The sequence below is a fragment of the Acomys russatus genome, chromosome 16 (assembly GCF_903995435.1).
Source record: "Acomys russatus chromosome 16, mAcoRus1.1, whole genome shotgun sequence".
Lineage (NCBI taxonomy): Eukaryota > Metazoa > Chordata > Mammalia > Rodentia > Muridae > Acomys > Acomys russatus.
The window spans coordinates 46,966,267-46,992,611 of NC_067152.1; the positions used below are offsets into that span (position 1 = coordinate 46,966,267).

At 49.2% G+C, this 26,345-nt stretch overlaps 1 protein-coding gene across 1 annotated transcript; it reads right to left on the bottom strand.

Annotated features, from left to right (window-relative positions):
• Rab40b (RAB40B, member RAS oncogene family) lies at nucleotides 1-26,063 on the bottom strand. The gene is made up of 6 exons (XM_051159264.1): nucleotides 25,884-26,063; nucleotides 6,003-6,063; nucleotides 3,005-3,065; nucleotides 2,217-2,294; nucleotides 1,339-1,561; nucleotides 1-452 (listed from the first exon to the last, which is right to left on the bottom strand). The coding sequence occupies exons 1-6, from the start codon at nucleotides 26,023-26,025 to the stop codon at nucleotides 181-183; spliced, it is 837 nt and encodes a 278-aa protein (XP_051015221.1). The 5' UTR covers nucleotides 26,026-26,063; the 3' UTR covers nucleotides 1-180.
• Between the last annotated feature and the right edge of the window lie 282 nt (nucleotides 26,064-26,345).

Consider the following 26,345-nt stretch of genomic DNA (forward strand, 5'->3'; position numbering starts at 1 on the left):
CAAGTCTGGGAAGGTCTCTGTGTCTCTCCCAGAGAGGCAGCCCTCTTATTTACTCTTCAATCTCTAGGCGGGGGCCTCACTAGTTGCCCAGGCTGGCCTTGAACTCACTCTTTAGCCGAGATGGGTCTTGAGCTTGTGATCTCCTGCCTCAGTCTTTTGAGTAGCTGGGATGGCAGGACTCTAAGAAATTTTGCAGCTGTTCCTGGCACAGTGTCTGTGGGGGCTCTGGGACGGGCGGCTGGCCCTGGCCTTGCGGAAGCTGTTCCTCTTGTGGCTGGAGCTGGCGGTGAGGGAGTAGGAGCGGCCGTGCATCATCCTGGTGTTGAGGCCATTGGCCATGGAGAATGACTTAAGGTGGCTTCTTAAGGCAGCAGGGAGAGGGAGCTTGTCTACCAGGTGCACAGGCGTGCAGGACACCACAGCACGGCAGCAGAGGTCTTGCAAGCTCAGTACTTGAAAAAGGAAAAGAGAACGGCTTACTTTGTTTTCTATGATTAGAGAGTGTTACAAGGGGGAAGCCCCACGTCTGATTGCCTTTAACTAGGAACCTCAGGTGGGCAGCTGTGTCACTGATGAGTGTGGCAAACCCTGTTCTGCCCCCACCTCTGACCGTGTACAGGCCACAGAAAAATCTCATGAGCTTTCTTCCAAAGCTGTAACAATTATCCCTTTCAAATACATTTGATTAAAAATATACATTTGTCGTTTGTTTTGTTTTTGGTTTTGTTTGTTTGTTTGTTTTTTGTTTTTTTTTTTTTTTTTTTTTGAGACAGGGTTTCTCTGTATAGCCTTGGCTGTCCTGGACTCGCTTTGTAGACCAGGCTGGCCTCGAACTCACAGCGATCTGCCTGCCTCTGCCTCCCGAATGCTGGGATTAAAGGCGTGTGCCACCATGCCTGGCTAAAAATATACATTTGAGGTGTGTGTGTGTGTGTGTGTGTGTGTGTGTGTGTGTGTCACAACTTGTATGTGGAGATCAGAACCCTCCATGAAGGATCCAGGGGTGTGTGTGTGTGTGTGTGTGTGTGTGTGTGTGTGTGTGTGTGTGTGTGTGTGTGTGTGTACACCTGCATGTGGAGATCAGAACCCTCCATGAAGGTTCCAGGGGTGTGTGTGTGTCACAACTTGCATGTGTAGATCAAAACCCTCCATGAAAGATCCAGGTGTGTGTGTGTGTGTGTGTGTGTGTGTGTGTGTGTGTGTGTGTACACACCTGCATGTGGAGATCAGAACCCTCCATGTGGAGATCAGAACCCTCCATGATGGTCCCAGGAGGGCTGTGGAACCACCTCACACCTGACAGGGCTAAAGGAGACTTATGTGGCCCTCCTAACGTACCCTTGCTCGGCCTCCAGAGACGGTCCATCCCGTGCCGCAGCAGCACGGTCCTAGCCAGCTCCGTGAAGGACTCTGTAATGTTGAAGTTGCACAGAGGGCTAACCTCAAAGAAGGTCACGCCCAAGCGCTCAGCGTAGGCCTGCGCCTGCTCGGTGGGCACCTGCCGCTTGAAGGCCAGGTGCAGCCGGTTTCCCACCAAGATTCTAGGAACCCCAGGAGCATGCTAGAGTGTGAGAAAGGCAAGGAGAATGGGTTGAATGGAGCACCCCCACAAATTCATGGCCACCCAGAACCTCCAAAAGGTACCTTATTATTAAGTATGGTATTTGTATAGATAATAACTGGAGATGAAGTCTTACTGAATTGGAGGGGGAGGGGGAGCCCACAGGGAAATGCCACGTGACAATAATGTCATAGGATGGAGTGACTGCCAAGGCTATCTGCAACCACCAGAAGCTGGGTAGGCAGGAAGAGCCCTTTCCTAGAGCTTTTGAAAGAGCATGGCCCTACCTATCTCTGTCCTCCAGAACCTGGTACAAATTAATGCTGTTTTAAAACACTCAACCTGTGGCCCTTTATTAGGAAAGCCACAAGACCCTAATCAGCATTCGGGCTTGGTGCTCACCCAGTAGATCTCCACTAGTAGTTGGGCAAACAGCTGTCCATCCCTGCCCACCCATTCCACCAAGTGGGAGTGGGGCAAACAGAACCTGCATGCCTGAACAGAGGCACGGCAGAGCCCCTGCACTCTCCTGAGCCTTAAAAGTCCTTTGAGCACACTGTTGGGTCCAGCTGTGAGATGAGAGCATCCTCTGTGTTGTTGAACCTCTGACCAACAGCCACATGGGTCAACCCCTGGCCAATATCATGTATCCTACCTCATCAATCTCCTTAATCCATCGATTGATGCCATCGAAAGACCATCGGTTGGCAATGTCATAGACCAGTATCACACCCTGGGGGAGAAGTCACAAAGATCAGCACACAGAAGAGCACAGAGGCAAGCTTGGTCCAGAGACTTGGCAGAGACACAACCAGCTATTTAATAAAAATCAAGACAGCATCTCATTGCATAGATGAGGCTGGACTGGAACTCACTGAGACTCACTTGCCTCTGTCTCCCAAGTGCTGGGTGAAAGTCATGCACTACCATGCCTGGCCCTTAACTAATCATTTTACTTACTGTAACAAAAGCGTAAATTTTGATTTATCTCCTTACAGGAGTTACATTATTATTTCCAATGATGTTTCATGCACTCACTGATAGATGCTCAAATACCAAGTTGAGCTGGAGGCTGGAACTCATATCCACAAGCTGCTCTGGGGCGTAGGATGTGGGGACATTACCACCTAATTCAGAACAAGCCCCTCCCCCCAGTGGACACATGGACAATACTTGCACAGCCACAAGAAGCTCAAGTACAGATATGCACACGCATGTACACACACTCAGGCACTCAAGAGAAAGCATGCCCACACACCGCATCCGAAATGCTGAAAAAACACAAGCCACCAAACTGTAGCCTGTGATTGCCCGCGTCTGTTTATATATAGAAGCCTAATTGCCTTGTCCTCTAATTTCCATAAAGGAGATGGCTAAGTAAGAATTTGTAAATACTATTTTTCAAAAAATCAACTTGATCTCCAGGCTTGGAATGCTGTTTACCTGTGCTCCTCTGGAGTACGAACGGAATATGGTACAAAATCTCCCCTGCCCTGAGGTGTCCCTGAAAAAGATGGTGGAGACTGTTAAGAGGGAATTGGTGTTCTCCCTGACAACCACCCCCTGAATCTTCTGGCACGAGCTTGGCATCAACATACCCTTCTGGGCTCATTCACCTTTTAATTGTCTCTCGTGTGTGTGTGTGTGTGTGTGTGTGTGTGTGTGTGTGTGTGTGTGTGTACACATGCACAAGCCATGATACATGTGTGGAAGTCACAGGACAATTTGTGGGAGCCTCTTCTTCCACCATCTCGGTTCTGAGGACCAAATTCAGGCTGGTGGCAAGCACTCTTACCCACTGAGTCATCTTGAAGGCCTTGTTTGGTTTTCTGAGAAAACTCCTGACCACTGAGGAGATTAAAAGTGGACACCACAGCCTCTGACTTGTTCTGAGACAGCGTTTCTTTGTGTAACCCAGCCTTGACTGAGACTTGCAGTGACTCTTGCTTCCTCCTCCTCCCAGGTGCTGAGGTTATGGGTATGTGCTACCGAGCCTAGCTTTAACATTTACTTACAAAGAACAATTAATGTGTGTCTGCGTGTCTGTGTGAGTTTTGGGGCACTGTGTGCCTGCTGCTAAAACCAGAAGAGAGTGTCAGACTCTCTGGAACTAGAGTTCATTGTAACCTTGAGCCACACGTAGTGCCGGGCACCAAACCCAGATTCTCTGAAAGAGCAGCAATTGCTCTCAATACTGACCTGTCTGGAAGCCTCTAATATTTACTTTAAGGTCAAACTAGAGCCAGGCGGTGGTGGTGATTACCTTTAATCCCAGCACTTGACAGGCAGAGGTAGGAGGATCTGTGAGTTCAAGGCCAGCCTGGTCTACAGAGTGACAAGCCAGAGCAGCCAGGGCCACATAGAGAAACCCTGTCTTGAAAAAACTAAAACAAACAAAAAGTCAAACCAGAACCAGGCCTGGAGCACACCCCTTTAATCCCAGTACTCTGTGGCAGACGCAGGCAGATCTCTGAGTTCAAGATGCGTGGTCTAGATAGTAAGTTCCCACCACTCAGGGCGACATTAGTGAGAGCCTGTCTCAAAAATAACAAAAAAGGCACACTAGAAACTAGAGTTTTAACATGATTCTCAGGCATTTAAGTAAACCTAATATAATTTTACATTATGTTAAAGCTGAGGGTATAGCTTGGTGGCAGTATACTTCCCTCATGAAAGCAAGGCCCTGGGTGCTATCTGTAACAGAGTGTAGGATGTTTTCAAGATGGGGAAGATCCTTCCTTGACACCAGCTGCACCATAGGCAGACCCTCCAGGTAAGTCCCTGAACTGGTCCACTCTGCAGACGATGACACACAGCAGGAGTGTGGTGCTTGGAAGGCTAGCTTGGCATGCCAAGGAACTACCGGGGTGGGGGGGGAGGCTGTCCCCACAAGGGTGGGTCCCTGGCATTGTGCACTCCTGTGGTAACTCTGCAGAGAGTGCACTGACTCTTCAGGCCTGTTTAAAGCTGTGTGGACACACACCTGCACGCGGTGTGAGCACTCCCACCTCAGCGTTTCTCTCGGGAATGAAGTTTCTGGCTGCGTGTACAAGGTGTGTCTTCACAGCGCCCATGGAATTGATGTGTTTTTTTGTTCTACGTCATCTGTGGCTGGTGACTAACCCAACACCTGAGAGGAGGGCTGGGGCTCAGGAAGGGTGTGAGCCAGAGGCAGTGACTGCTGTCAAAGCCATGGGAAGGACTATCTCACTGTTCAGAGTGAAGCAATTAAAGATCTCAGGACCAGCCTCAACAGAACCCATGTGGAACGTCTCTGGCAAGAAGACAGTAAACTAGAGTTATGTCTGCTGTCCTTGGGTGATGCCGTTCATCACACAGGCCCATGGCCACAGCCCCCTCTACAGGCATGGGAGAAGAAATAGGCTGGGGGCTGACAGAGGGCCTGGTCCTGAATATGAAGACACTGCAGTGGGAGTGTGACTGAAGAAAGGTCAGTGTGACCATAGCAACTGGCACCACCTGAGAGAGGCCTCAGGTCAGACACGGACTAGGGTTGGTTTTTGTTTTGTTTGAATTTGTATTTATTTTTATTTTATGTGTATAGATGTTTTGCCTGCAATTATGTCTGTGCACCATGTATGTGCTGTCCCTGAGCGGGCTAGAAGACATCAGATCCTCTAGAACTGATGGCTGTTAGCCACCACGTAGTTCTGAGAATCAAACCCAGGTCTTTTAGAAGAGTATCCAGTGCTCCTAACCATTGGGCCATCTCTCCAGCTTTTGTGGTTAGTTTTGAGCATGGTGAGAGTCCCTAAGGCCTCTGGAGGAATGCAATAAAATGGGCCTGACTTCCTAAGAAAACAGCAAGAGCTGCAGACTCAGGAGAGACCAGTTCCACTGGGACGTTAGGCCTTACACACAGCTATGGACTCGGCATCTTTGTGCAGAGTCAGTAGGGCTAGATGTGCAACCTCAGGCATAACTCCCCACAGGTCAAGGGGGTTCAGGGGAGAGGATGAACCCCTAGTTCCCAGGCTCAGGGCCTGGAGAAAAAGGAAGATGGGCTGTTCAGCTGAGCTCAGGACTCGTGTGGTACCTGTAAGGAAGCCAGAGCTGAGGGAGCTGCGGCCCAGGTTGTCACCAAGTCCTTTGCCCTTGGCACTAGGAATTTCTGAACTCTGTGCTGTACACTCCGAACTAGAGGTGGGAGGAGCAAGCTATCCTGGTCACTGTACTTCCCTGACAGCACGGTGAAGTGAAACAGGAAGCAGGTGACAGTGTGGTATCTTTTGTCAACAAGGGCTTTTTCTTGGCCATAGCTTAGCCTGGGTGCACGTGTCCTTGAATAACAGGAAAACCGGCTTCAATAGACGCAGATACTGTGCCGACACCTTTTGAGGAAAGACACCAGCTCAAGCTGGCTCTGAGGGGCCTGGCTCCTGGGCTAGAGCACCCTGACTAGAATGGTCCCCCAACTCACCAAAGCTGCAGTTTCACCCTTCGGCCATCTAGCAGGATGGTGGTCGTCTTGTGATCAACCCCTGCAAAAGGGTTAAGGACATCTTAAGTTTGGGGTTGCTTGTATTTCCTCAGTCATCACCCATAACAGAACTGTGGAGTGTGTGAAACCCTTGCATTGAGAGAGAAAAAGGTTTCTCAGTGTATAGTTTCAAGTTCACAAGCAGGAACGTTAAGACCCTGACTATTTACCCCGAAGAGCCCCTTGGCCCCCAGACTGACCTTACCAGCTACTCAGATTCAAGCACTCTGGGATCCATGTTGGCATCTGTCATCAGCTCAGTGTCTGGGTGCTTCCCAACTGGGTGTGCTGGGCCTTGGTCACGCCTACCGCTGTCCTGAGGGTGGGCACTGCGCAGGGTGGTGTGGGGGCTGGTCACCCCCTACTGCTGTCCTGAGTGTGGGCACTGCGCAGGGTGGTGTGGGGGCTGGTCACTCCCTACTGCTGTCCTGAGGATGGGCACTGTGTGGGATGGGGTGGGGCTGGTCACCCCCTACTGCTGTCCTGAGGGTGGGCACTGAGCGGGGCGGGGTGGGGGCTGGTCACCCCCTACTGCTGTCCTGAGGGTGGGCACTGCGCAGGGTGGTGTGGGGGCTGGTCACCCCCTACTGCTGTCCTGAGGGTGGGCACTGCGCAGGGTGGTGTGGGGGCTGGTCACTCCCTACTGCTGTCCTGAGGATGGGCACTGTGTGGGATGGGGTGGGGCTGGTCACCCCTACTGCTGTCCTGAGGATGGGCACTGTGTGGGATGGGGTGGGGCTGGTCACTCCCTACTGCTGTCCTGAGGATGGGCACTGTGTGGGATGGGGTGGGGCTGGTCACCCCTACTGCTGTCCTGAGGGTGGGCACTGAGCGGGGCGGGGTGGGGGCTGGTCACCCCCTACTGCTGTCCTGAGGGTGGGCACTACGCAGGGTGGGGTGGGGCTGGGTTGAGCCCATGATGCAGACTTGGCCCTTCTACTTTTAAGAACCACGGTCAGTCTTCAGAGCAAGCATGGTGGCTGAGGATCTGCTGTAGCGCGGTGGCCAGGTGGGTTTGTACCCTTTATCTGTCTTGCCCTTGTCTCTGCCCTTGTCCTAGCCACCCTGAACTGTACATGAAAGCCCGTATCAGCTGTATCTGAGGGAACAGAGTTAAAATAGCAGGTCTGGAAGCAGGAGTGTGTGCCTCAGGGATCACACTCGGAATGTGAAGGAAATGCAGTAGTGTGGGGCAGACGGGAAGGCAGGCCTGGGAGCAGCCTCAAGCCAGGCGACCTCTAGACTGTACGTTACGGGCAGTTTTCTTTACTTTCCTCTCTTTTCAAGTGTGTGTGAGTTGTACGTATGTCTTATATTTGTGCACATGGCCCAAGTGTGCCCAGCATGTGTGAAGATCAGAGATTAACCTCAGACCAGACTTTACACCTTATTTTACAATTTTATTTTTAGTGTGGATGTGTGTGTGTGTGTGAGGGTGGAGGGAGTGTGCCACTGTGGTACTCATGGAGGTGAGAGGACAAACTCCAGGAGCAAAAATGTGTGTTTGTGTATGTGTGTGTATGGGGTGTGTGTGTGTGCGCGCATGCGCGTGCACATGTGCGTGCATGACCTTGTTTTGCTAGGGATGGAACTAAGGACCTCAGGAATGACAGGTAGGTGCCCTTCCACGGGCTGCATTCCAGATTCCCCCAAACTTCTGTTTCGGTTTGGTTTTGAGACAAAGTCTGGTGTGGTCGAGGCCTCAAATTAGCCTCCCTTTTGCTTTATACCTTCCATGTACTAGGGTGACAGGCACGAACTGTCATACCCAGCCTCAAAAAATATTTTTAAAAACAAAAATATCTTTCATTCATAACACCAGAATTCATTTTTGTGCTTCTTAAAGAAACCACTTAGTGGGGCTAAGAGACAGCTTAGGGATCAAGAGCCCTGGATGCTCTTCAAGGGACCACAGGTTTAATCCCAGCACCCCATTGGCAGCTCACAGCCATCTGCCATTGCAGTTCCTGTGGCTCCTATGTCCTCTCCCACCTCTGCATAGTGACGCAGGTACATACAGATACATACACATAAAATAAAAAATGTAAAAGAAGAAACTATCTCCTAAACTGGGTGTGGTGATGCAAGCCTCTAGCCCCAGCACTGGCCAGACCGATTACCCTGACCTACATAAGATTTCATGCTACCTTGGGCTACCTGCCACTCTTTTTTTAAAAAGAAAAAAAAAAAAAAATGAATGAAACTGTGCATTCACTTCTGGTGCCCTTGGGTGACAGCCAGATCTGGAGACTAGAACATACTAACAGCCCAAGAATAGAGCCCAGAAAATGAGGCCAGTAAAGACACCAGCATGGGGTGCACCCTTTGTGTCACAAATGCCACAAAGTTTGTAACCCATGCCACAAACATTTGGCTTTTTTTTTTTTTTTTTAAGGTGGAGTTTCACCATGCAACCTTGGTTAGCCTAGAACTTGCTTTATAACCCAGCCGGGCACAAGCTCACAGATAGAGGCCTGCTTCTGCCTCCATAGTACTGAGACTAAAGCAGTGCCCAGCCTGAAGAGTAGAGCTTGTGTGAGTCAGGTTAACATCTTCGCCACGCACCTTTTGATCTTCAACACTAAAGGACCAGCCTTGCAGCTCGGTGCAGCCCCCTGCAGGCTTTTCCAGGGAAGTGCAGCAGCCCCAGAGCGCAGGGCACAGCAAGGCAGGAAGGAGCCAGTTCCCCACGACTGGTGCTCTCTGTGCTCTGGCTCCACGTGCATAGAACAGTGGTTGACATCCCCCTGAACCCACCTGAGGTGCTCTGCCACGCATTTCCCCGGTGTCGAGGACAGGTCCCCTGCCCCAGCCACTTGTGACAGGCTCTCCTGTTTCTGGTCCAACTCCCTTACCCAGGCCCCAGTCTTCTTAGCTCTCAGTCCATGTCCATGTCTCAGAGTAAGGTCTTGAGTCCCCAGCTGTCTCCTGTTAAGCTGCCGTTCTGCCCAGAGGAGATGGTCCTCATGCCAGTGCATAGGTGAGTCAATGGAAAAATAAACCCTACTCCTTAGACATGAGTAAGCCTGCTGTGTAGAGGGATATTAATTCAGAGCATGGCTACTCTGGCAAGCTATCACATCCGAAGACCTTCTAGGTCTGTGTGATCCAGCTGGAATGCAGACAGGCTGGGCGCCAGTGGCACACACCTTTAATCCCAGGAGGCAGAGCAAGTAGATCTCAGAGGCTGGTATAGAGCAAGTTTCTGGTAAAGAAAAGTTTAGGACTGCGCGGTGTTGGTGCACAGCTTTAATCCCAAACAGTGAAGGTAGAGTTAGTTTGTTTGTAGAAGGAAGCACCCGTGTTTGAAAGTGATGTCTAATTGAGTGGCAGAAAAGGTGATGAATCAGAGAGGATTTGACAGACTAGGATACGCCCAACTCTCAGGAGAAGAGAGAGGAAAGGGAAGCTACTTAAGGGAGCAGCTCAGAATGAGAGAGAGCAGAGGCAGCTTTACAGAGGGAACAAGTCAGAGAATGAGAAGGAGCCTGAAGATTACAGCAGATTGCTGGAGTGAGTTTGAGGCCAAGCAGAGCAATGCCGAGGATGAGAGAGAAGCCAGCTTGAATGTCAGCTGGGAGAGGAGTTTGAGTCAGAACAGCTGAATTGAACAGCCACCAGGTGTTCAGAAAAAAACTAGACAGGGTGAGCCTATCCAGCAGTAAGTCTCAGAGGCTGAAAACATTCTAAGCCTAGATTAGATTGTACAGAGGCTAGAAGCTTCCAGGACTAGGCCTGGGTTAGTGGACGGAGGCAGTAAGCCTCAGAGATGACAATTAAATTAGGTGAAGAGAGGTTACTTTACACCACTGTTCTTTTTTAGAAACCCAGAGTCAGGAGCATGGTACCTGCTAGCCTTTAGTGAAAGGAAAAGGTGCTGGCATGCCTGTGACTTCGGACCTTCCTTGCCTTGGGCCTCTCTCACCCTTGACTGCCCCTCTCTGGTCAATTCCTTCTGAGACCCAGTAGAAGCACGGCAGGCCATCCTACCCTACTCAAGTCCCACTCCCTATTTAAATTTTTTTTTGTTGTTTGTTTTTGTTTTGTTTTTCGAGACAAGGTTTCTCTGTGTAACCTTGGCTGTCATGGACTCACTTTGTAGACCAGGCTGGCCTCAAACTCACAGCGATCCGCCTGCCTCTGCCTCCCAAGTGCTAGGATTAAAGGCGTGCGCCACCACGCCGGGCTTATTTAAATTTCTTTTGTTTCCCCTCCCGGTAGACATTATTTTGCCAATTTTTTGGCTTTTTGAGATAGGATCTCATCTAGTCCAGGCTAGTCTTGAACTCCTGACCTTCTTGCCTCCCAAGTGTTAAGATTATAGAAGTGTCCCAACACTCATAAAGCTGTTCTGGTTTTTGTTCATTTGGTTTTTTGAGACAAGGTCTTCTTAGTGTGTAGGCCATGCTGGCCTCACATGTTTGGCGACTCCTGCCTCACCTCCCTGTGGTTATAGCATGTGCTGACACGTCTGCCCACATTTTAACCTTTATTAATCATTATTTTGCTATTATGTCTCCAATTTTTAGTGACATTCTTGTGTTCTTGACTTCTGGGTTTACAGTGCAGAATTAACTGACTTCCCACCATGAGAAGTAAAACTTTAATAGTCTCCACACCTCTAGCTTAGCATTGTCTCTTCCCCTGCACTTGCACATGGACAAACGCATCCCACGAATAGCTACGTTGGTATTTTAGCCAGACCGTGAAACCGTCCACACTACACTGTGCAAGTCTTCATGTACAAACTTCTGACTTGTTGCTCGCTTTTTGTCTTTTGTTTTCATTTATGTGTGTGTGTCTGTGTGAGTGTCTGGTTGGCCACAGAGCAGCCTGACATGGGAGTAAGAGCTGTTTATTAGCCTTCTGGGAGGGCGCCGGGTGCTCTAACCGTGGCATCTGTTCAGCCCATTAAGCAGTGGCTCTGGATCAGTGAGATGGGTCACTGGGCAAGGGCTGCCACACAGGCCCTGACTTGATACCTGGTGGCCATGTTCAGAGGATAGAACAACTTCTGAAAGTTGTTCTCTGAACCCAAAGTAGGCACCATGGCATGCCTACACACACCCATTCTCCCTTCCTCCCTCCCTCCCTCTCTCATCAAGTTCCTCTTGATCTAAATCTGCTGTCAGAATCTCTCTGCTTTGTCTGGGCCAGACACGCTGCTGCACATGGACCTCCTCGGTTCTTTGTGATTTCTCCGTTTTCTGTTGAGAAAGACGTGTGGAAGGTGACTGTGGAGCTCTTGGGGACGTCCCTGCTCATATGTGGATTCTGTCGGGGTTTGGACTAGGTAGGGAACACCTTTCTTTCAAAAGTATGTCTCTGAATGTGACAGCTGTCAGACCGGTCCTCCATCCTTCAAACACACTTGATTTCCTCCTGGCCATGTGCAGCACTGGTTTCCCCTTCAGCACCTGCCAGAACAGGCTTGCATCTTCATGGGAGCTTATCATGGTGACTGTTGTGTGGGACACAGTTGGTGGAAGAAGAAAACTCACTCCTGCAAGTTTTCCTCTTACTTCCACATGTGTGACATGGCATGTGTGTGTGTGCGCGCGCATATATACAATAAATAATGAAAAATATGATTAAAATACAAGGAAGCTTCTTTTTTTGTTATTGTTGTTGTTTTTTGTTTTTTGAGACAAGGTTTCTCTGTGTAGCCTTGGCTGTCCTGGACTCCCTTTGTAGACCAGGCTGGCCTCAAACTCACAGCGATCCGCCTGCCTCTGCCTCCCAAGTGCTGGGATTAAAGGCGTGCACCACTACCTGGCTTTTCTTTCTTTTTGTTTTTGTTTTTGTAAACAGGGTTTCTCTGTGTAACCTGGCTGTCCTGGATTCATTTTGTAGACCAGGCTGGCCTTGAACTCACAATAATCTGCCTGCCTCTGCCTCCCTGAGTGCTGGGATTAAAGGTGTGTGCCACTGTGCCTGGCTTCAAGGAAGCTCCTAAAACAAAGCCTGTCAGAAATGTTCACTGAATGAGTCAGAAAATAGGGTTATCAAGAGAGAGATTATTTTAACCCTAAAAGAAAAAATCACACACACAGAAAAAGAAAGAAAGAAAAAATTCTCAGCACACGTGGATGAATCAGTGACTTTGTCATCTAGTGTGACGCCTCCACCAGCTGCTGCTTCCTATTTCTGGGAGTGAGCTGACAGGAATGTGCCCCTCCATACAAGAGGATCACTTATGGTGCAAGTATTGATGAAATGTAATTTATAACATGTTTGTTCTGAGCACCTGACTTCTGAGTAACGTAGCGGGTTGGATTACAATGTGCTGGAGGCTCGTGGGTGCAGCTGGTCTGGCTTCCTACTGGGATGAGGAGAATGTGGCATCAGTAGGCAGTGGTGATGACTGCTCACCGATGTGAATATCCCCAAAGCACTTTAATAAGGTCAGTCTAAAATGGTTTACTCCGACCTTAAATATGTGACTTTGGCCGCCTCCGAATGAGCTTGGCCTCTTGGCACCCCGCCCAGGCCACACCATTTACCTTTGCAGTTCACTTATGTGGACAAGTGAGGTGAGGGCAACGTTCTGGTTTTAGCAGCATCCTGTTTAACTGTGCCCAGAGGGCACCACTGTGTTATTACATGCCTTTCATTACCTGTCTTAGAAGGATCCCTGTGCCCTTCCTGGGGCTCATTTTTGGTTCAGCAGACACCGCAGAGAACACACGCCGTGTGTGTGTGCAGTGGGAAGGGCAAGGCCTCATTGGAACCTAGCTGAGAAAGTGGCCCTGGTGGCTGTGACTACACTCAGCCCAAAGATGGCAAGTCATCTGTCTGTTCTGGGCCGGAAAAGGGAGCCACCTTCCCCATGAGCCTAGAAGATGCTCAGACCTGACTTTAGGGAATCATGGCTGGGAAGGGCAGGTGACTGCGAGTCTGAGGCTCTGACCCTGTCTTGCCTTTACCCCTGCAGAAAACTGGGAAACGTGAAGGAAGCAGGCTCACATACAGCACACGGGAGCAGTCATCCTGGGGTTTGTGAGCTACTGACCCTAATGCTGAGAACAGACATGAGCAGGAGAGGCCTAGAAGGTGACATCGTCTTGGGAGAGGGCTCTACAGGGCACAGAGCCACCTCCTTCCCTGGTACTCGGCTGGTCACTTAGGGCACACTAGCTCATTGCATACCCTGGTCTCTGTGCTGAGACGGACATTCAGTGGCCACAATTCCCTGGAACTAAGGAAAGCCATGGCCTAAATTCTGCTCAGGGCCTGGTATGGCTCAGTTGATCAATTTTCTACCACTGTCAAAAATGCCTAAGAAAAAAACCTTAAAGGATGACCACTTTGGATTTGCCTGACAGTTTCCTAAATATCAGCAGTCCAACTCAGCTGACTCCTTTGCTTTGGCCCTGAGGTGGAGGAGTGTGTGGCGGGACAGTGCTGCTAAGCTCATGGCACCCACGAAGCAGACAGGAAGGGGCAGGGACATGTTTCCAAGCACCTGTTCTCTTCAACTAGCTCCCATAGTCTCCCACCTCCTAACAACGCCGTCAAGTTGAGAGCCCATCAAGGGGTTAATCAGCCCACTGAGGAAGTCCAACCCCTAATCCAGTCACCTCCCAAAAGTCCACGTGACCTTTATACTTATAGGACATTGTACAAGTAAACCATAGCAAGGACCCCAGCTCGGCCTTGTCCGGCATCTTAGCCAGCTAGGAACCAGCTCGTAGAGTTAGGTGCTCATGAGGACTTCAGTGGCCTGACTCTGTGCCTGGCTCTCTCCCATGTCCTACCACAGCCAGGGAAACACCCTCTAGCCGGGGCAAAATGGCCCTTTATAGGCATTCCCGCTAGGCCCCAGACCCCACATGGAGTAGCACCTGCCTTTCCAGTCACTGACATCTTCTCAGGGAGACACTCTGAGGCTTGGCCGTGTGGAGGACCAGAGTGCAAAGCTCCACCCTCACTCCAACTCCTGGTGGTTTCCACAAGTGTCTATTCAGGGAGCAGAGGTGACGAGACCCTGGAGCAGGGAGGGTCCCAGCAGCTGCTGGAAGCCACCAGACCTTCTTCTGGAAGTGAGCATGCAATGAGATGGGCACTAACACGGCGCACATCTGTAACCACAGCAGTCAGGAGGCTGGAAGTGAGCATGCAATGAGATGGGCACTAACACGGCGCACATCTGTAACCACAGCAGTCGGGAGGCTGGAAGTGAGCATGCAATGAGATGGGCACTAACACGGCACACATCTGTAACCACAGCAGTCGGGAGGCTGAAGTGAGCATGCAATGAGATGGGCACTAACACGGCGCACATCTGTAACCACAGCAGTCGGGAGGCTGGAAGTGAGCATGCAATGAGATGGGCACTAAGGCGGCGCACATCTGTAACCACAGCAGTCGGGAGGCTGAGGCAGGAGGACCTTGACTTTGAGGTTAGCCTGGTCTGTATAATGAGGTCTTGTCTCAACAAAACAAAAATAAGAGCTGGGGCCTATAGCTCAGAGACTGAAAGTGTATCTAACATGGAAGAGGCCCTTGGTTCAGTATCTAGTACTAAAAAAAGAAAAGAAAAGAAAAACAAGCATATCGAAAAGCTATTTTGAAACAAAGTAATACTTTGAAAACTTAGTGAAATCGCCCACAGTTTTACCTCCCTCCGACCACCCACGGGACATCCGGTCCTTGCACTTTCACTTTTAGTCTCTCTGCCACATGACAATACTACAGTAGACGTCATTTATAACTCTTTGTATGAAATTAATAACCTATAACCTAAATAAACAACCTATGTTTCTAAAATATACTTTCTTTTGTTTGATTTTTCAAAACAGGGTTTCTCCGTGTAGCCCTGGCTGTCCTGGAACTCACTCTGTAGACCAGGCTGGCCTCCAACTCAGAGATCACCCTGCCTCTGCCTCCCAAGTGCTGGCATTAAAGGTGTCTGCCACGACTGCTTGATTTAAAATATACTTTCTTATAGTTTGAGTAATATCCTTCAATTTTTTTAAGGCAACAGAAACTTTATAATGTAATTAAATGTGTATATGTGTGATTGTGTATCTGTATATATTTTTGGGTTTTTTGTTTTTTTGTTTGTTTGTTTTGTTTTTTTGAGACAGGGTTTCTGTGTTAGCCTTCGCTGTCTAGACTCCCTTTATAGACTGCCTGCCTCTGCCTCCCGAGTGCTGGGATTAAAGGTATGTGCCACCACGCCCGGCTTATTTTATTTTTTAAAAGTTTATTTCTTTGTGTATTTTATGTATGAATACATTACCTACATGTATGCTTGACCACCAGCAGCAGGCACCAGATCTCATTCTGGATGGTTGTGAGCCACCGTGTGGTTGTTGGGCATTGAACTCAGGGCCTCTGGAGGAGCAGAGCATCCAGTGCTTTTGCTGTTACCTGCTTAACCTGCACAGCCCCTGCGCTGAGACCCACTGGAGCTCTTAGCGTGACTGTAGCTCCTGGCAACACCAGCTCTTAGCACATCAGAAACCATTTAGACTCCAAGTCTCCATTTTGATTATAAGGTGAAATCAAGTTCTCAGGCCCTACATGCCTGAGACCAGGAAGGGTCAATGCTTGCTGCCTGGAATAAAACAATAGATGATAAATGCATGTTCCGCTTGGGTAAAGATAAATGTATGTTCTATCAGCATTAAGACCACAAGGTCCTGCTATGTTCTTTAAGCCCAGAGAGCTGGAAAGCCCCCAAGAGCTTAAATCAGCCCGTCAGCTTAAAATGCTTTGTCTAGCCACCTGGAACACTGTGCAAAGAACAAAATCGATTCTTGTGTTTAACTGGTCAAAATGCTGTAATGCTGACCGCCCCTTGCTCCCCACATGGTTACCTGACTGTTACCTGGTTACGGTTTTCCTTATAAAAAGTCTGCCTTAGAAGCTGACCAAGGTCATAGTCTGGCGCTGGAGCCTGGATTATGGCCCTGACCAGCCAGTTTGTGTTTAGTTCATGTCCAGTTTGTGTTTGGTTTGTGTTCAGTTTATGTTCAGCATTCAAATAGACTCCCATGGAGCTGAGCCTGGGGTTTGAGTGGTCAGTGTGTGGCTGTTCTTGAACCCTAATACTTTTAATTTCTGAGCCACCTCTCCACCTCCTCTCTATATAAGTTGAATTTCCTCTAACGTAGTGAAGGATAGTGAATGGGTAATAATGTCAATTATTAGAAGTAAAAGGCTATTACAGGTAGTAGATAAAAAGTACTTTCATGTTGGGTTGGACAAACAGCTCAATGCGTAAGAGCACTGGCTACTCTTGAGGAGGACCTGGGACCACTTCTCAGCACCCACATGGTGGTGGCGCACACCTTTAACCCCAGCACTCCGGAGTCGGAGGCAGGAGAATCTCTGTGAGTTCAAAGCCAGCCTGATCTACAAAGTGAGTTCCAGGACATCCAGGGCTACACAGAGAAACCCTGTCTTGAAAAAACAAAAGAAACAAAAAGCCCCTATAACTCCAGTTCAAAGGCTCAATACCCACTTCTAATATCCTTGGGCATTATAGGCACATAGTGTATAGACATATGTATAGGCAAAACATTCATTCACATAAAATAAAAATAAATCTTTTTTTAAAAGTTATTTTTATGGGGGCTGGAGAGATGGCTCAGAGGTTAAGAGCACCGGCTACTCTTCCAAAGGTCCTGAGTTCAATTGCCAGCAACTACATGGGGGGGGGCGGGTGTCACAACCATCTATGAGATCTGATAAGCATAACACTGTATACATAATAAATAAATAAATCTTTTAAAAGGTTATCTTCATGTTTATCTTCCTTTTCTCCTTTGCAATTTAGAAAATGTTACTAAGAAAGATTGGATAAAGGCAAGTTAAACAGATGAATGGCAAAGCCTTGTGCTGCCTGCAGGCTTGTGGGGCGACCAGGGAAGTGCATGCATAAAGCTCAGTCCTGCATAAATCAGGTGTGGCAGTACAGTTCTGTGATTCCAGTCAGCAGCCTCCCCAAACACACAGCATTCTGACCGGAAGAAACCAATCCCACCTGTGGATGGGATTTATCAATCTAAGAGAGAACTGTGTACTATCCACAGTAGTCAATGAATATTTTCCTGATAAGACAATAACCTTTTGTGCTAATAATAACCTACAGGTCACAGCCAATTACTATTTAATGTGGATATTTATGAGTCTTTCTCTGTAAACCTGCTTTGTTTTTATTTTAAATTAAGCCAATCAAACCAATCCTGCCAGAAGCTACGGTGTAAATAACACTGTCAATTCAGATGTCATGTTTGGAGGAGGGAATTAGAATGCACAACCATACACTATAGCAAATTTTTGTTTGTTTTGGTTTTTGGTTGTTGGGGGGGGGCCGGTTTGAGACAGGGTTTCTCTGTGTAGCCATGGCTGTCCTGGACTCACTTCGTAGACCAGGCTGGCCTCGAACTCACAGTGATCCACCTGCCTCTGTCTCCCAAGTGCTTTATTTTGGTTTTTCAAGACAGAGTTTCTCTGGGTAGCTCTGAATGTCCTGGAACTCTTGCTATAGGCCAGGCTGGCCTTGAACTTGTAGATTTACCTGCCTTTGCCTCCCGCGTGCTGGGACTGCCTGACCACCTATGTAACTATTTACTAACGACATTATGGGACTCTTTCTGACACATGACCATCAGCTGCTGAGGCCACAGCACCCTGGACTTCGGCCTGGCTGTCAAGCTCTGGCACTGACACGCAAAGAGAGCATCTCCCAACCTGGGCTCCTGACGGTGCATGCGTATTGCTGTTACTCTCCCAGCTGAGTCTAGGAACAAAAGCCATATGGCAGCTTCCCCATTAGCAAAGGGTCCAAGGCTCAGCTGTGTACCTGTTGGAGGTCCGGATTCTATACACTGTGTTAGGAGTTTAAAATCAGTAGGTTGGAGAGACGGCTCTGTGGTTAACGCCACCTGCGGCCACTCGGCAATGGCGGCACGTGCCTGTGATCCCAGGATTCAGGAGACTGAGGCAGGCAGATCTCTGAGTTGGAAGCCCGCCTGGTCTCCAGAGCAAGCAAGTTCCAGGACAGCCAGGGCTACACAGGCAAATCCTGTCTTTGACCGCCCCCTCCCCGCAAAAAAAGCATTGTTTAATTCCCAGCACGCATATGGCAACTCTTACAACCGGCTGTACTCAGCGCCCTCTTCTGGCCTCAGCAAGCACTGCATGCATGTGCCGTACAGATGTGGAACACCCTTTCTTTCACACTGAGCCAGCCAGCCAGCCCCAGAACCCAAATTCTTATTTCATGGATGTAAAATGTCTCAGATACCACCAGATCACCACAGCTCCATCTGTGTTGTTCAAACAGGAATTCTTTTTTTTTTTTTTTTGGTTTTTTGAGATAAGGTTTCTCTGTGTAGCTTTGCTGTCCTAGACTCACTTTGTAGACGAGGCTGGCCTCAAACTCACAGTGATCCACCTGCCTCTGCCTCCTAAGTGCTGAGGTTAACGGCGTACGCCACCACACCCAGCTCAAACAGGGATTCTTTGTGTAGGTTAATCCAGCATTTAGGAGGACAAGCCAGGCTCACATGCCCATTTAGACGAGAGCAGCACAAACAATGCATACAAACTTGCTGCACTCCCACAGAAAGTCCTAATTAAGTCCAGTTGCTCTACCGAGACACTGTAACTATGTTTCATTTTGTAAGGTATTCAATAATGGTTTCCTATTTTGATGTCAATTTTTCAGTAAAGTTTTAATGGTGGGAGTTTAATATCGGTGCCAGCCATGGTGTCGCAGGCCTTTAATCCTAAAACTCAGATCAGACAGATCCCTATGAGTTCAGGCCAGCTTCATCTTCATAGTGAGCTTCATCCAGGGACACACAGTGAAATTGTCCCAACATCAGCAACAACTAACACCCCCTTCACCGCACCCCACTCTCCATCCCCCCTCACCCCACCCCACCAAGGGTTTAATACCATGGAATGCCAAGTCTAGTTAGGGAGAGGAAAAGAGCACATAGCCAAATTCATTCATAGAAGAAAAATACTGTTGTGGGCTGGTGAGAGGATCGGTGAATAAGGGTCACCAAGCCTCATGGCCTGAAATCCATCCCTGGAGCCCTTCACAGATACGCCATGGCATATATGATAAATAAATAAAATGCTAAGAAAAAAATCATGCTGTGGAAAAACAAAACTAAAACCATCCAAATTGCCCAAAGATCACACACATTGTGCCATACTTACTTACGAACATCTGTAAATATCAAGAAAACTTTCCCAAAAAAAAAAAAAAAAAAAAAAAAAAAGTGCTGGGCGGGTTGGTGAGATGGTTCAGTTAGAGTGCTTGTTCTTCCAAATGCTGCAGGTTCGGTTCCCACCACCAACTGTGACTCCAGTCCCAGGGGATCCGATGCCCCTCTTGTGATCTCTCCAGGCACTGCATGAGTGTGGCACGCAGACATGTGTGCAGGCGAACCCCCATATACATTGTTTTTAAAGAAGAGAAACCCTCCGTCCACTTACTTCACAGGAGTCACTATCCTTAGTCATCAGGGAAATGCAAATGAAAAGGACTCTGAGATTCTATCGTACACCCATCAGAATGGCTAAGATCAAAAACTCAAGTGACAGCACAGGCTGGTGAGGATGAGGAGAAAGGGGAACACTCCTCCATTGCTGGTGGGAGTGCAGATATACATCCACTTTGGAAATCAACTGGTGCTTTCTCAGAAAACTGGGAATAGTGCTACCTCAAGACCCAGTTGTAACACTCCTGTGCACATACCTGAAAGATGCTCTGTCCTACAACAAGGACATTTGCTCGACTATGTTCAAAGCAGCATTATTTGTAATAGCCAGAATCTGGAAATAACCAAGATGTCCCTCAACCGAAGAATGGGTTAAAAAAAAATTGGTACATTAACACAATGGAATACTACTCAGCCACCGAAAACAAGGAAATCTTGAAATTTGCAGGCAAATGGGTGGAACTAGAAACACTCACCCTGAGTGAGGTAACTCAGACCCAAAAAGACACACATGTATATACTCACTTATAAGTGGATATTAGCCCAACATAGATGTCTTCTGAGAGACTCCACCCAGTGGGGCATCGGGACAGATGTGTGGACTTTAGGGTGGACTCTGGGCGGAGTGCTGGGAGTCGCAGGGAAGACTGGGGGACAGAAGGTCTGGGATGGCGCAGGGTCTCCACTGGGAGACCATCAGGCCGGAGGATCTGGACACAGGGGGCCTGCACAAGCTGATGCACCAAGCAAGGTCAGTGCCTATAGATAACCCTGACCCTTGCTCAGATGTAGTCGACGGACAGATGATTCTCTACGAGTGGGGGGGGGGCAGGGAGGACTGCAGCGGAACCTCAGACATGCCCCCTGGTGCCCACCATTTGGTCACTGCCCCTTGGCAAGATGGCCTTGTGGGCACACAGAGGAAGGGCATGCAGGCTGTCCTGGTAAGACCTAATAGGCTGTGGCAATGTGGTGGAGGAGGAGAGCCCCCCATCAGAAGTCTAGGGGAGGGAGGCTGGGAACAGGAAGATAAGAGAGAGGAAAAAACAATTGGGATGTAATGTGAATAAATTATAATAAATAAAATATACATAAAAATAACCATAAGTGGAAAAAATTAAAATTTACTACATACTTATAAGTGGTACCATAGTCTGTAAAGCAGCAGGAAATCTTCCCCTCTTTGGGGAGGTTCCCCAGAGGCCATGGGTTCAGGTAAGAACTCTTGAGTTCACACTGGGGAGCAATGACTTTGTACATCATGTTTTAAGTCTTAAAGAGGTTGCCATGGGAAACGTACAGGGTAGCTTTGTAAATGAGCAAATGCACGGTTGCCTGCAGAAAAGAAAGAGGAGGAACACACAGCTCTGCGAGGAACATCTGTCCCGAGCAAAGAGAAAGGAGAAGATATTACCGTTGTGCCAATGAATAAAGAAGCCTGGGTGGAAGAAGAGGACTTTCCCGGACAGCTCCTGAGCCCACTGTGCCATCCTACGGGCATCACTCAGATAATAGAACTGTCTCATGAAGTGATTCTTGCACACTCTCAACAACCGCAATTATTATTACCTCTTGGTGAATAGGAAATAGGAAAATAGGGGGATTTTCCTGAGAAAAAGAGGCTGGAGGCATTGCCAGGAAGAAAGTACTCGGAGAAGATGGCATGTCTGCTTTGCTGGAAACATTTGGGAAGCAGCAGATGTCATAGTCAGGGTCTGTTTAATGCACGTCCCCTCCTCACCACTAGTGACATTCACAAAATGCAGGAAAGTCCTCAGAAGCTGACAGGGAGGTCGGGCGTGGTGTAGATCCAGGCAAGCGTGGTCCATTCTGTCGAAATTCAGGACTGTGGCTATGCCGAGGGCCACCCTGTGCCTGGCAGAGGGACAATGCAATGGGCACTAGGCTGGCAGTGCCACATCTTAACCCAGGTGTGGTGACATGGTGCGTTAGGTCTGCGGAAGCGCACTGAGCCATGTAATGACAGAATGTGCACTGTTCTATGTGTTTCTCTCACTTCCAAAAGCTAAGAGGAAGGAAAACATGGCAGACAGCAAGGAACAAAAAAAGTCCATTCTGACTGCTTTGACAGCACAGCAAGTTAACAAAAACTATGTTGCAAAGCTATGAGTTGAAAGAGATGTTTTGCAACATTGTTTTCTTTTCTGGTTTTTTTTTTTTTTTTTTTTTTTTTTTTTTCCGAGACAGGGTTTCTCTGTGTAGCCTTGGCCATCCTGGACTCACTTTGTACACCAGGCTGGCCTCGAACTCACAGTGATCCACCTACCTATGCCTCCCGAGTGCTGGGATTAAAGGCGTGCGCCACCACACCTGGCTGTCTTTTCTGTTTTTTAAATAATTTATTTTATGTGCATTGGTACTTTGTCTGCATGTGTGTCTGTTTGAGGGTGTCAGATCTTGGAGTCACAGACAGTTGTGAGCTGCCATGTGGGTGCTGGGAATTGAACCCAGGTCCTTGGGAAGGGCAGGCAGAGCTCTTAACCGCTGAGCCATCTCTTCAGACCCCAGAGGCCAGACTGGTCTACAAAGCGAGTCCAGGACAGCCAAGGCTACACAGAGTAACCCTGTCTCGGAAAAACAAAATAATATTCACTGTTTTAAACGTTCTGTGTATGAATGGCTTGCCTGCATACATGTATGTGCAGTGTGCCCATGATTGTTGCCTACAGAGGCCAGAAGAAGAGATCAGCTTCCCCTGGAAACACAGTTATAGGCAGTTGTGAGCTTCAGCACCAAGTGGATGCTGGAAATCTCACCCAGGCCCTCTGAAAGAGTAGAGAGTGCTCTTAACTGAACCATCTCCAGCCCCTCAAGGAGATTTTTAAGTGAAATGTAAAAACTGAATTGAAAAAAAAGAAAATAGCAAAAATAAAGAAAAAATTGAAATGACAACATCATTATTGAATAAACAACCAAATTGGGAACAGCTGCAAACTATATTTACTAAAGTCAAAATGCTCAGTAAAGACATGATAGTCACAGAAAGCAGATGACAGAGACAAAACAAACCAACCCACTAAAGCAAGTGGAAAGAGGTAGATGCGTATGGAAAACACAAAGAGACGCCCAGCGTAGCAGTGAGGGGCAGAACAGCAGGCCTGTTGTCAATGAGCACGTTCAAGCCCCGTGATCTGTGAATCTGTTAGGGTGCTTGGTGTTTGAGCCCCGTGATCTGTGAATCCGTTAGGGTGCTTGGTGTTTGAGCCCCGTGATCTGTGAATCCGTTAGGGTGCTTGGTGTTCAAGCCCCGTGATCTGTGAATCCGTTAGGGTGCTTGGTGTTCGAGCCCTGTGATCTGTGAATCCGTTAGGGTGCTTGGTGTTCAAGCCCCGTGATCTGTGAATCTGTTAGGGTGCTTGGTGTTTGAGCCCTGTGATTTGTGAATCCGTTAGGGTGCTTGGTGTTCAAGCCCCGTGATCTGTGAATCCGTTAGGGTGCTTGGTGTTTGAGCCCTGTGATCTGTGAATCCGTTAGGGTGCTTGGTGTTTGAGCCCTGTGATCTGTGAATCCGTTAGGGTGCTTGGTGTTTGAGCCCTGTGATCTGTGAATCCGTTAGGGTGCTTGGTGTTTGAGCCCCGTGATCTGTGAATCCGTTAGGGTGCTTGGTGTTCGAGCCGCGTGATCTGTGAATCTGTTAGGGTGCTCGGCAAAGGGCGTGTAAGATGCAGTGGAATCAGAGATGGTCGTAGACAGTGTGGAGATAGAGACGCTGTCTCAGATTGTAGCCATGGACAAAAACAAAAAACAAACCATCACCGTGTCCTTTGAAGTGAAAGAGGAGGCAGGACAGTGAAGGGACATTGAGAGGACTCCACTGGTGACCAGTGTCTCTGAAGACCAAGAAAGGGCCAAGAACTCTTGCGGGGGGTGGACAGGAGGGTTCTAGAAGCTGAAAAAGACAGGAAGGCTTTGTCCTAGAGCTCCAGGTAGAAATAATGTCCTACTTGTGCCTTACCTTTGGCTCAGCCAAACTGTGTAGATTACCAGACCCCAAAACTGTGAGAGAATAAACTCCTGGTGTTTTAAGCCAGTTTGTAGTAATTCTTCATAACAGCAAACAAGAAACTAATACAAAAGTAATAGATATTTTATGAACATAAAGAAAATTCCTCTGAAATTACGATTTTTTTTGTTGTTGTTGTTCGAGACAGAGTTTCTCTGTGTATCCCTGGCTGTCCTAGAACTTGCTCTGTAGACCAGGCTGGATTTAAACTCATAGAGATCCTCCTGCCTCAGCCTCCCGAGTGCTGGGATTAAAGCTATTCCCTGGCTAAGAAAATATTTTTTTTTATCTAGGAACTCAGAATATACAATGTATCAGAAGTCTGAGTCATGACCTGATTAAACAAGGTAAGGCAAAGAAAAACAGGCGTCAAACGTTCCATAAGAAAAGGCAGATCTGGGAAATGAGCTGATGTGAAGCTTTCCTCATTCATCAAATACCAGAAAGACAGTGAAGCCGCTACCAGGTGCTGAGCGAGAAGAGCGGAGTAACCGCGTGCAGCCAAAACATCGTCCAAGACAGACAGCCAGCTCTCAGTGCGAGCAACTCAGACAGTCCTAAGTCCTTCCCAGATAACCAACCGAGCCGCCGCCGCTGGTTAAGCGCACTGTTAAGAACTCAGGAGTCGCTATGGTTAAAGAGAGTTAGCTGGTGCTGAATCCATTTAAACACTGCACGAATACGGAGCACTCTGACTTTATAGCTGCGACCTGCCAGAGCACGGAGACTCTCACAGTGAAACGCCCTTGTAACTAACGAGAACCCCCGCTTCTAGGTGTTTGTTTTTCCCCCTATTTGTTTTTTTGGTCTCCCCTTTTTTTCTCCCCTCCTTCTTTTTCTCCCTCGCATTTTTTTTCCTCCTCCCAGACAGGGGTCTCATATTGTAACCCAGGCTGGCCTCAACTCATGGCAGTTCCCCTCTGCTTCTTGAATGCTGGGATTACAGGTGTGTGCCACCGTGCCTTCCCAAACTCTTGTCTTAGCCCTAGAAGAAATATGTAGTGAATCAAAGGCCTACAAAGGAGCGGGCCTTAGTGGCGCTCGCCTTTAATCCCAGCACTGGGGGCAGGGGTGGGGCAGAGTAAGCAGATTGGTGTGAGTTCGAGGCCAGCCTGGTCTACAGTGCCAGTCCAGGACAGCCAAGGCTACACAGAGAGACCCTGTCTCTAAACAAAAAAGTCCACAAAAGCCACAACCCATGGCACCAGCCCTCTGCAATCTGCCATGCTGACAACAGTCACAAAGGAAAGCAACGGAAGCCCAGCGGGCCTGACTCAAGCCAATCAGTAGCAAGTCTGCTCCCACGCCCGTCAACAGCTTTCTCACTCCCCATATCAGTCATCTGCTGTGGGACTCACGTGCCTATTTTTGAGCTTGTTAAATGTTCTACTCTGTTGCCTCTGCTGAGGCCTGTGCTTCACTGAGCAGCAGCACCTGACGCTCTGGACACACCCCCTGCTCTCAGGGTAAAGACATCCGACAGAGCTTGGTCCTGCTGGAAAGGAAAGGTCTAAGTCTGTGCTGTCCAGGCTGGCAGTTACCGGCATTGAACCACACTGTTTTAGAGCCTCGCTAGCCTTTGTGGCGTTGCCACGGGGCTGGAGATGCAGGAAGCAGTCTGCAAGCCCAGAAAACAGAGGGTGGCAGGGTCTGTACTGGAAAGATGAGATGAAACCCCCTCAACAACCCCAAAAGGCAGTCGCGGACATCTGTGCACAGCCGCAGTCTGAGGGAGGGGTCACTACATGATGTTCTGCCCAGGTTTCTGGAACCGTCTCGTTCCTCTGGGGTGTAGGGTCTCAAATCTCAAGCCAAACCTCAGGCTTCTAGAACACAGGGCTTACTGCCTTCGAGCCTGAGGCCCTCTGGTCTAACCTGTGCCCGGTCTCCTGAGCCTCTTGGTTGGGTTCCTTCCTACACTGTAGCCAACTCTACAGGGTCACTTACGCTCCTCCTCCTCCTCGAAGTCCTGTCCATTAGGACGCAGTTTGGTGCTTGGAACCAGAGGCTACTGTCTGCAGTCCCACGCACCAAAAGGTAATGGCCCCGGAGCCGGTGGTCTCCCTGCCCTGCTCTAGGACCCGCTGCCTCCCTGCCCACGCCTCCCGCAATCGCACGCACGCCTCCCAAACGCGTCGCTCACACCTGCGGTCTCCCTCGACTCCCACCCCCGAGCCGCTTTGAGGACTCTGCCCTCAGAGCACAGTCCTCCCCAGCCAGCATGCGGGACCTAGCCCTGCCCAGCCGCTCCGGGGGTAGACCCACGCTGGAGAGGCCGCTCGCACCAACACCCCAGCGCTGCGCCCCGGGTGCTGTGGCCGCGCTCACCCGCCGGGTGGCCGTAAGGAGACTCGGCTGCTCCGTCCTGCAAACTGGCCAGGATCTCTCCCTTGCCCACGTCGCTGTCGCCCACCAGCAGGAACTTAAGAAGAAAATCGTAGGCCCGCACCGGGCTGCCCAGGGAGCTCATCGTGCCGGCCCAGCCACTCCGCCCATGCCGGCCCCGGGCTGTGCCGGACCCCGCGAACTCCCCACGGACCGGGGGTGCTTGACAGCCCCAGCGCCCCGCCCACCCTGCCTTGCCATTGGCGAGTGTCGGTTGCTGAGGTAAATACCCATGCTCATTGGTTAGCAAGCTCGTCCATCTAATTCTTAACGCCTCCGCACCGCGCCCACCGCCTCTCTTGAAGACTTGTTGCCTCGGCCAATGGAGGTCCGCAGGCCGAGCCAGAAGAAGCAGAAGGAGGGAGAGGTCTGCTCCCACAACCAACGGGAGAGCGGCGCTGGCGG